The sequence below is a fragment of the Ostrinia nubilalis genome, chromosome 18 (genome assembly GCF_963855985.1).
Source record: "Ostrinia nubilalis chromosome 18, ilOstNubi1.1, whole genome shotgun sequence".
Taxonomy (NCBI): Eukaryota; Metazoa; Arthropoda; class Insecta; order Lepidoptera; family Crambidae; genus Ostrinia; species Ostrinia nubilalis.
This window is the reverse complement of record NC_087105.1, coordinates 750633-762391: the sequence shown is the minus strand read 5'-3', so window position 1 is coordinate 762391 and position 11759 is coordinate 750633. Positions and strand designations below refer to the sequence as shown.

At 39.9% G+C, this 11759-nt stretch overlaps 2 protein-coding genes across 2 annotated transcripts in view; one reads left to right on the top strand and one right to left on the bottom strand.

Annotated features, from left to right (window-relative positions):
* The window catches only part of LOC135080467 (viral IAP-associated factor homolog), a 189970-nt gene that overhangs the window by 123389 nt on the left and 54822 nt on the right, over positions 1-11759 (bottom strand). The window lies entirely within an intron of this gene.
* On the top strand, positions 4097-7278 carry LOC135080458 (putative inactive tyrosine-protein kinase Wsck). Its single transcript, XM_063975096.1, has one exon. The coding sequence runs from the start codon at positions 4332-4334 to the stop codon at positions 6522-6524; it is 2193 nt and encodes a 730-aa protein (XP_063831166.1). The 5' UTR covers positions 4097-4331; the 3' UTR covers positions 6525-7278.

Sequence of the window (11759 nt, the reverse complement as noted above, 5' to 3'; positions counted from 1 at the left end):
GTATCATTGCAATCAGAAACTTCTTTCCATGCCATCATTTTTAAAATAGCTGCCACGGTATTACTCAGAGCATGCGCAGCATACTTCACCCTCATCTTAGTTTTGAATGTTGGATTTACAATGGTACTATTCAGTTTTTTAAAATTTAAAAAATTTCTGTTGTGTTCTTCTGCAACTACCAAATGCCTCCATTGTGCAATTTTTCCATCGAAAGACATATTTCCACTTTTAAAGAAATTGTTTCGTAATGATTTGAACAAGTGAGGGATGTCATAGATTATAAAAATTTTGTCATTATTTACAGAGAAAAAGTTGCTATCTATGCCTTGTCCACAGTTTCTTTTTAACATGTTAAGAGCTCCTATATTTGTAGATCCCTGATCACAAACTGTTGTTAGAACCATAAATCCGATTTCTTTTAATTTTTTGATGATGTCCGATATAATTTTTGCCAGTTTTGCTGTTGATATTGTGCCTTCCACAAAATAGTGCGCAATATATTGTTTGTATTTATGTTTAGCACCCTGTATCATAAACACTAACGCATGGTCTGCAATTTTCTTTTCTCGTCCCATGTTCTCGCCCTCTCCATAATCCACGTAGCCATCCACTTTATCAGCAATTTCGTTATAAATTATCCGTTTCTTTAACGCCATCTCGTCAAATATTGACGAGCAATATTTATTTTCCTTTGGCATACTTGATGCTTTTGCCTCTAACATATCAATTATATTTTTATTTATACCAGGCTCCATTGGTATATTTTTTAAAATCCTTTGGAGCGTTTTAGTGCTTGGTAGCGTAAACAGCTTTTGCATATAGCGGTATGCTTTAGGGGACCGTTTAAATATAGCCAAAGCATATATTTTGTTGGCTAAAGTCCACCTTTTTCCTTGTGACTTTTTTTTGTTATTCTGCACTACATCCTTTACTAACGATGTCAGCACTTCCGAATCTAACTTGTCTAAATTCACTCTTGACTTCGCTATATTCCTTATTGTTTTTTTTGCATTTTGTAACTGTCGCCAAAGCCTCTTCTCTTTAATTGTAAATGTTGATGAAGTGTCTGTAATAAAAACATTTCCATTAGTAAAAAAACAACATTAAAGCAAATTGAATTGAATATTGGTTAATTAATCAGCAATTTTACTTAGTTTTTTAAATTAGGTATGTTTTATCTTACCTTTCATTTCAATGTTTTTCTTAGGTCTTTTATAACTGTGGACTAATATTTCTGCCTGTGCATCTTGATGGCAAATGTTTTTATCATCTGAAATATTATAAATATGCTAATTAGTTTAAAATTTATTTAGTTGTTTTATGAAACATATTATTTCCAAATCAATCAATCATTATCAAGTTTTAAAAAAATGCAAAGACAGGATAATGATAGCTCTTCTCATAAAATATGAAGCGTGGGCCCACCTTCAATAACAATGACATAATATTAAATTAAAGGCATTTAGAGGTTTTAATGTTCTGCATTCTGGATGCGGTCTGCGGGTATGTCAAGACAATCTGTAAGTGGTCGTGATAAGGCAATCAGTCACGTGTGCTTTGCGTTCTTTGTTCGTATCCGCACGGTCAAATCGCATTAATATAAAATGTACAGAGACCTAGAATGTTGTACATATAAGTTCATTTTGACCTGACTGCAGACTGCAGAACGCATCCAGGGTGGCATTCTTTAGTTTGAGGGAAGGCATATTTTAGAAGGTAAATAATTAGTTTGTACACTTACCATGAGTAATTGGTTTATAGGTCATATGTTCTGGTGCATTGGAAGTAGAAGGAAGAGGTTCAAAAGTTGTTTTCGCAGAAATACCAGAATCTGGTATATCCACAGCTCCCAAACATGTTGAATTTAGTTGTTTGGTTGTAGTTGTAAGGGGAACTGAAAGCAGATAATGAAATGTGAATTGGGTAATAAAATGTCATGTTCTTACCCAACTTTAGGGTACAATCAGTCTAGTACATGTCTTGCTCACATTAAAAATTACTAGCTTATAAATATTATTAAACTAGCTGACCTGGCTAATTAATGTAGATTGCCTAAAATTTTTCAAATTGGTCCGGTACTTTTTTTGAAGAATTTGTATTACACAAATTACTAAAGTCCCTCTAACTCAACACCACATTCTAAGCTAAATTGTGTTACGAGTGGGTTTACTACAATATTCAAGCTGTGGGGTTCTAACCCGCACTTTAGGCTATCTTGGCTTCGAGTTACGGAGCCGATCAAATACAAACAAACAATTAAATATTTCCTTTTTATATTATTAGTATAATTTTAGATAAACATACCTCGTTCAACTGGATTTGACTTCTTTGGAATGCAATATGAATGATCATAAAGAACTGTAACAAAGTATAGATATAATTAATAATTGAAATTATATATTATTTATTGATAAGCATACAACACATGTTTGTGGTTACAAAGAAAGAACCTTGTTAAATTGCATTCGGTTGGTTTGTTTTGGAAAGCAAAGAAAATTAATTAAGACATCTAAATAATTCAGAAAAATTGATAGATAGTAAATTAAATTTCAAAAAAATAATTGAAGTCATCATCATACCTGTCTTGAGGTTTTCTTTATTGGAGTCTTTTACATGAAGAGGAAACTCTGTCAAAACTTCATCTGGCAAGATGGGATTGCTCAATTCCAGTGTTGGAATAGCTGAGTTCTTCAGCCGAGTTCCTTTGGCATTGAAGGATTCAGGAGTGAAGTGCCCACCACAAACAAACTTCAGTTGGTGTAACTTTTCAATAGGTACATATGCTAAGTCTTCTAAGCCAGCATTTTTAACCCACATTCGACAACTGAAATAAGAAATACCTATTAGAAAAGAAAAAGAATAACAAACTGAAATTTATTCATCAACTAATTTCTTTTAGTATTGTTATGCAATTCATTTGCAGAGTACGAAACAAAATACTGAAATTAAAAATTGGTTATGGTTATTTACTGTATGATTAAAAATATTAATCCCAGCCTTTAAGTTTACACAATCAGTAAAATTATCTTGTAATAAATGAGTGTTATTAGAAACTTACCGGTCAGAATCCAGAGGAAACCTACTCAAAAGTAAGGGTGATCCACCACGACTTCGCCTCTTATTACAAATAACGCACTTCTTGTTGTTTCTACTCTCCATTATCAGTAGAAGCCTAAAATGAAATAGGTATTAATTAAACAAAGCCTATAATTTCTCTCCAACCAGTGTCAATGCCCTGGTTCATGCATTTACCAGTTTTGAAAGTACATTTACATTTTCATCACATAGGGTTGTTTTTAATGAAAAATAGATTTGTAATAGATGTAATATTTCAAGTAAGTAGATAACATACCCATTAAACAGAAAAGTAAATAAGAGTTTAAACTTCTGTAGAAGTTGAAACACAGCTTATTTAAAAGAGTCTCTATCTCACAAAAAACATAACACTGAACAGCAAACTTTATCACGCCCGATACGGAGGAACTTAATCAACTCAACGTAAACGACAGAAAAGTTTATTTACAGTAATATTGCACCAAATCTGAGAAAATAACTTCACACGAATCAATTCGCCGGTTAAAAACTCAAACTCAATTATTGACAGACATTTTTTTTCATTTGTCAAACTAACAATACTACCAACATAAGGACACTAACAATTATTTTTAGTATGGTGGTATTGATCCGCGGGTTCCCCTGCTATAGTGAAATCAATCCAAAATGCACTTTATTGCTTAAGGGATAAGGTTGTATATCAATTGCTACATATAGAGACTAGTTTTTGTATGAGAAGTGTCTATCCACTGGTGTCGTACTTGACCCCGAATATAGATGCTTATACAGCTTTTAAAAATAAAGATTAAATTAACGACTGTTGGCTAGTGCCGTTATTGATCGCTCAACGAAAGTTGAGGCGAACAATAGTACTTACACTGATGTAATATTTGATTAAAAAACAAACAAGAAAATACCTACAATACTAAAGACAAAACGCTTCACCTATAACCTGCAACTAGGTTGGATAATATTATTTTCCATGATCACAATTCTATAAAAAAAGTAATGTCACCACAAATGTCAGTAATTTATGTCAAAAATCTGTCAAAACAATTTTTACAGCCGTTACGGTAGGTTACTTTTCTCATCGATTTAACTTAAAAATTACAATACAAACAGTGATGACTTTTTCTAACGATTTCTATACAATTCATGCGTCATAATCTTTCAATGTTCCATACAAAAAGATTGTGAGAAACTTGAATGAGATACATTGGGTGTGTATCAATTATATGTGGCTGGACAGGTAGATGACTCAATACCAAGAATAAACAATGGGGAAGCCGTGGCCGTGGGTGTTTGCTGCAATATTCATCGGGCTGTATGTGAACGTGTGCACCGGCGAGCGTGGTTATTACCTTGGCTGTTATGCTTTTCACGCTGAAAACTTATTGAATACTCATACCGGCCAGTCTGTTGACGTATGCCTTTCCGCCTGCGAGCAAGTGTACTACAAGTACGCCGTAATCGGTAATGAATCGACGTGTTTTTGCGGCAATTCGCCCGGCCAGTTCAAGGTTCAGCCAGAGTTATGTGATACGCCATGTCCGAAGAATGAGACACAGAAATGTGGAGGTGTAAATACGACGAGTGTGTACGACACGGAGGTGACCGCGCCGGGGCCGCCTTCGTCGATAGAAGTCATGAACGTTACCGAAACCACCGCCAGGATCAAGTGGACGGCTCCAGAAGCATACACTTTCATCACTGGGTATGTTTTGAGAGCAACAGTCAGAGAAACCTATGCCGATTTTCTGTTGCCGCCTCTAGAGTGGCGAATATCTAATAAAACATTCCACAATGAGCTTCTGAACTTGCATCCGGGATCGAGATATTTTATCAGTGTTGCAGCTTTAAATTATGATGAAGAAGGCCCAAATATCACAACTACATTAACAACTGTAATCGGCACCCCTGACCCCAGTCCTCCGGAGATTCAGATAAGGGAAAGACGGGGAGATAAAATGGCCATACATATTCCACAAGCCAAGAATATTAATGGCCCCGTTTCTTTATACAGAGTTGTGGTGTCAGTTGAACTTTACCAGCAAGGGTATATCACTGAGACCCTTGGGAACTATACATATGCAAAAGAACATGGTCTTCCTTATTACATCACTGCAGAGTTGGACCCCTACGACATAAAAACTGACTTCATCATAGGTGATAAAGTTACATACAATGGATTTTATAATGCTCCCCTGCCACTGACTAATGATATCGATGTATCTCTGGGTATAGTGAGTGAAAAAGGAAATGTAAAGAAGATAAGGTATGCTGAATCTACTAAAAAGATTATTTTGAACATAAATGAACCAGAAGACATGTCTCCCTTGGTAGTTGCATTAGGAGCTGGTATTGCCATTGGTGTAGTCCTGTTACTGATAGGGCTGGGACTCCTCATTATTCTCAGAAAGAGGATCCAACTGGCGCGAATGCAAAGGGGCTCCCAATCTATGCCTTTGAGTTTAAGTGAGCCATGTGTGGAAATTGAAAACTCAGGTTTTCTTCAGGACGAAGATGAGAGAGTAGACTACTATGGCAATTTGAAAAGAAAGCTGTGGAATATACCAAGAAACTTAATAGATATTGATATCTCCTGTGTTGTGGGTCTGGGCAGCTACGGCAAGTTCACTAAGGGGAGAGTCCAGCAGCACGGAGCACAGACTCCTGGGCTGGTGCAGGTGGTGGCTGACAGAGAGCTCGAGAGACCCGACAAAAAGCTGATGTTACAGGAACTGGACTTGCTAATAAAATCCGGTGAACATGAAAATGTTATTTCTCTAATAGGCATTTGTGAGACAAACACAACTCTATTTGTTGTTCTTCAAGATTCTAGACACAGTTTGAAGGAAATGCTGCTCCAGAGCAGACATAGAGATCTCCAAAACAATAAGTTTTGTCTCATCACTGAGGATAAGTTGCTTCAGATTTGTGTGGACGTGGCGCGCGGCATGGAGTACTTGCATAGTAGAAAGATTATCCACAAGAGGTTGAGCTGTCGAAACATTGCCATCGGCGAAAACGGCGTCGCCAAAGTATCGGGCTTCGGCCTCTCGCACATGCGGCCTCTGCACGAAACTCCGGACTACACGCGGTGGACGTCTCACGAGATGCTGCGTCAGACGAGATTCAACCCTAAAGCTGACGTGTGGTCCTTCGGCTGCCTGATGTGGGAAGCCTTGACGCTGGGAGCGACGCCGTACTCGCACTCCAACAACAAGGATGTCGCAGCGCGCGTTCTGCGCGGCATGCGGCCGTCGCAGCCGTCGTACGTCGGCGACGAACTCTTCCAGATCTGTTTACAGTGCTGGCAGGTGGACCCTGATGAGAGACCTACCTTTACATTGCTTCTGAATGAACTCTTCCCGTTTACGGAGTCCCCCGCCACTCGCTGCCTTAGCTTTACGCATTACAACAGTTTTAATTATGAACCCCACATTCCACAATATGAAATTGTTTCATAGTAGTTAGTAATCTGTAGCTCATGTACCTTTCGATATAAGAATGAAACTCCCTATAGTACTTAAGGTACACTTTAGAATTTATATTTATCCAAAGAGGACACTGCAATTTCAGTTAAGTTTACTCAATGTTGTGCTGGCTGCCATCTCAATACAATCGTTAGAATTGCAATGGTCTGTACAGGAACAGATATTTAACGATATTGACAATAATATTGTAACACTAGCTCAAATATCTTAACATTTTTATTGTAACAAAAAATCCAATCTTTGTATGTTACCAATGGAAGAGGTACCATAACTTAGGCATTAAGATATTTTTTTCATGACACACTGTGACACTACCTGTAAATTAACTTTATGTAGGTAATTAATTGTTAGGATCTCTTTGAATTGTTTTTTTTAGACCTAAGCATGCATTTGTGACATCTTTAGTTAATTAGGTAGGTACCATCGGCAACAGTGTTAACTATCCATTGCCTGTCATGTCATCTCGTTCTATCGTAAAGAATCGCTATTTGATGAGAGCGAGAGCAAAAACGGAAATGGATAGTTAACAGTGTGTGGCCGTGTGTACATAGTTTGTAGAATAACTGCTTTAATAAGAATGTATGTATATTATGAACTTTAATTATTTAGTATGGAGCTACATAAGTAGTAGCCTAGTAGGTTTTGTATTGCAGCACATTTATTTTTATAAAAAATGCCTTATCATATATTTATTCTTGGGAATGTAACATTTTTATTGAAGTAAGTATGGAGTTTGTTTTTATTATTAACTAATTATGTCAATCAATATCTATATTATCCGTCCATTTGATATTAATTTTGGAATCTCATTGTACCTATTTTTTGTTATTACAGGTTTTTTAGTTATTATTTCTTTATAAATATTAGTTTATTTGTAACCAATTATTATTGCAATTATATACAATATTTTGGAATCATTTTTTTTTTATTTACAATCTGTAATGAAAACCACAATAGGGATCCACCACGCAGCTAATTTATTCCGCCACAAGATAGGAAAAAAACTAGGACAACAAGGTAGGATAGATTCATTAGAAACAGTCTACTTTTGAATACAAAGATACAAACATTTTGGCAAATCTAAAAAAAACAGAGAGACCCTAGCGCCATCTACGAGAAGTTTAAAGTGGAACTCCATATTTAGACGGTTTTGAATTAAATGAGGGTGTGGTCGTAGCCTTGAGACAAGCTGTTTATTATGGAGACTGAATCAGATTTAGAACAAGTACAAAAGGAACGAACATTATGAAGAGTATCTAATGATTTTCTGGAGTAAAGTTAACTTTTTTTCTCTATTATACAGGGTTGTAGGTAGCCTAGAATAGGAGAAAGGTATGCATGGTAATGTGAAATGAAAATGTTAAGTGTGGAGATTATAATAAAACAACGCATCATTTTGCATTTATTTAATGTTAATATAATATAGACAATGTTCAAGGTACCTTTTAATTGGTTTTCGAGCTTTTAAACACTAAGACATTGTAATCTTCCATTTTACCTCTTATCTTATACAACATTGCAAAATAACACTTCATTAAAAATCAATCTGACAACTAAAATAATAAACAATGACTAAAATATACCGAATTTTAAATTCAAAACATTTAACATTTTCATTTGAAACTTAATTAAATTATTTCTCGTACATAACATTGCAGACCCGTTTATCGTAAACCGAGATAACAAAATTATAATAAAAATAAAAACTCCATCACTGAACTGTACAGCAACAAATGTTTTCAACATATTCGTCTTGACAACGTACCGGGGCGCGGGGCGCCGCCTGCCTTACATACTTAAAATACGCAACAAGTTATAATTCAATAGAATTAGTATAACATATCAATCTCAACATGTGTAAAGGTTGATGAGACAACGACTGAACGGCGCTTGCTCCTCCGGCGCGAGCCGCGCGCTGCGGGACTCGCGTCGCGTGCCGAGCCACTCGCCTGGGACACGCGTCGCGGGTCGCGGTTTATGGTTCGGACACGCGGAGCGCGTCACGCAGCGCGCCGCCGCGCCGGCGACACACCGTACACTCGCATTGCGTTGTGGGAAACATAGTCACGACGATGCGGCGCTCGCACACCGACACAGAAATCTGATTAGAACTGCGAGTGTACCGCGGGAATCGCACACGACTACGTCCTTGCGGATTCCACATGAAACCGAGCGAAAATTTTAATGACTATAAACAATTATATATTACAATAATCCCTACCGATCGGGACGCGTTCGTGACGATGTCAATATGCGCGAGTTGATTCCTCAGTCTTTAATAAATTGATGACAATGAGCAAGGAGAAGAACGTAAATGAAATAATGTTATGCAATTATATACAGATTGTGAATTCAGAGCGCGCCTCGTGCCGCGCCCGCGCCTCGTAGGCCGCGGGGCCGGGCCGCGGGCGCGGGCGGCGCGCGCGTCGTGTGCGATTCGCGCCCATCACAAACAAGCGTTATGGTGATGTCTTAATGTTGAGTTCGACTTGAACGCACAGCCATTTTCCTAAACACAGTATCGAACCTTACTCTAGCCTAGCGCACCCAACGGCTGCCACCATCTCTTGTATACCCACTAAACTACCTATAGTAATTACAATAAACCACTCTATCAACAAATTCAACAACATTTAGCTATTAAAATTAAAAGGAGGATGAGATGCGCGGTCTCCGGGCAGGACCCGACCCGGCTCGTGCCCACCTCGTCACCACACCGTAACCGTAGAATGAAGAATGACAACTAGCTACCTTACGCTACAACATCGAAACCTTAATCGTAATGCGTACACAATACATGCGTCACAGAGTGCGGAGGAGCGGCGGTCGCGGCTAACGTCTGCTCTGACTCGATCACGTAATAGTCGGGACGACGATCAACTATTTATTATCTTTCCACACGATACATTTTAATCGGGTAATGTTACCGCACTAAATTATCAATCAAGTAGTCGCGATAATATACTCTCAAATATTGTAACAACTTCAGTATAACAACGTTTAACATTTTTCCAGTAATTTTAAAAATTATCTAATACGTACCCATATTATATTGTTTTAAAGATAATAATAATAATTATATCTAGCTAGAATTTCATCGATAACTATTAGTAGCGGTGCGTTTCCCGCGGCGGCTCCGCGAGCGTTACAGAGGGACGTGACGGCTGGTGTTGCGAGAGAAGCGAAGGGGCCTCCTGGCCGCCGGACAGAGGCCGGCCAGGGGTCGGCAGGGGCGGACAGGCGGCGTCACCTCCTGGCCGCCGGACAGAGGCCGGCCAGGGGTCGGCAGGGGCGGACAGGCGGCGTCACCTCCTGGCCGCCGGACAGAGGCCGGCCAGGGGTCGGCAGGGGCGGACAGGCGGCGTCACCTCCTGGCCGCCGGACAGAGGCCGGCCAGGGGTCGGCAGGGGCGGACAGGCGGCGTCACCTCCTGGCCGCCGGACAGAGGCCGGCCAGGGGTCGGCAGGGGCGGACAGGCGGCGTCACCTCCTGGCCGCCGGACAGAGGCCGGCCAGGGGTCGGCAGGGGCGGACAGGCGGCGTCACCTCCTGGCCGCCGGACAGAGGCCGGCCAGGGGTCGGCAGGGGCGGACAGGCGGCGTCACCTCCTGGCCGCCGGACAGAGGCCGGCCAGGGGTCGGCAGGGGCGGACAGGCGGCGTCACCTCCTGGCCGCCGGACAGAGGCCGGCCAGGGGTCGGCAGGGGCGGACAGGCGGCGTCACCTCCTGGCCGCGGGCAGCGCCGCCACTGAGAGCGCAACGTAGAATAGAGAAAACCCGGCTCCGGCGAGCACGCTAGCCGTACATCCGTGCACGAAACGAAATGCGTTTAGAATAATTGACGTATTCACTTACACGTACCGACTAATCAAGATTTAGTTCCGATTAAAATTGAGCTTGTAAAATCGACATTTACAGGCATTGCGCGTAGGGAGGTTCCGCCTTCGCCTCCGCTCGCGCGCGGTCGCTTCGGCCCGCGGCCGTTCGGCGCACGCTCGGCCCGCGGCGGACAAACTATACGGGTTACTTCGGTGCTATATTATTATTATGCTTGTAAAACACTCAACAGGAAATGAAACTTGGGATTCGACTCGATCACCGAAGGCGACCGCGAGCGAGGCCATCCTCGTTTAATTGACAAAAGACGATATCTGTGCCTACCCCCAAATATACATATAAGATGAGAAAGTCGAAAAACACCAGAAAGTCGAACAGCGATATCTATACACTTTAAAGATTGAATATATAGTAATAACTAGCTACGGTAATGCGGCTAAGAATGTTACCTACATAACACGGGTAGACCGGTAACAATAAATTTACGCTATCGAGATGTCGTTGGACAGTTGGAGAGCTTACAACGATTCAATATTATAACACTATTCTTATTATTCACTTTTCACGGAAGTACGAAGTTATGGCGTCTCGAACGTGCTCCGCTTCAACTAATTTTATCGTGCGTTAAATTTTATTTTGAGAAAACCGTCTCTCAATTCCTCGTCTTAAAACTATCGTAAATAACTCATTTAAGCCGATCAGAGTAATAGTAACATTTATTATGATTATTACGACTTTTGTACTTCTTTCCTTCTGCGATAAGTGTCGCCGGCCGACGGCGCGGCGGTCGCGGCGCGATGGCACTTCTGAGGTAAACGAACTTACAACTACCGGCCGGCTGCGGCTCCGGCGTTCCGGCGTTCCGGCGATGGAGTACCTTGACAATGTCCACGAAACGATCACAGTTTAAACATCATTAAACTACGGAGATACGAAAACGAAAATTCACTAACGGCGCGATAAAAATAAACTTTAAATTACAATATTGCGACTGTAAATAAGATAATATTTTAATATATTGTCTCATCGAACATTAAATAGAAATAGAAATCTGCTTTAAAACATTTAAAATATACATATAATTTTTCTAATAATCTGGACATGCATTATTATTTCAATATTACATTTAAATTGTACTTATATCGTAAGATAAATTTAGACCGACAACAAATCAATAATAACTATTAGAACATTCCTAATAAAATTAACACAATATTATAAAATGTATAAAAAATAAAGATCTTTACCGAGAGAAATCAGGAATGACAATTCTGCTAACCAGATTCTAGGCGCAAGTCAAAGTGGACATTACGTCAGCGGTGCGGCGCGGACAAAACAATAGCGACTTTGGTTAGGACATTATTTGGCTCCC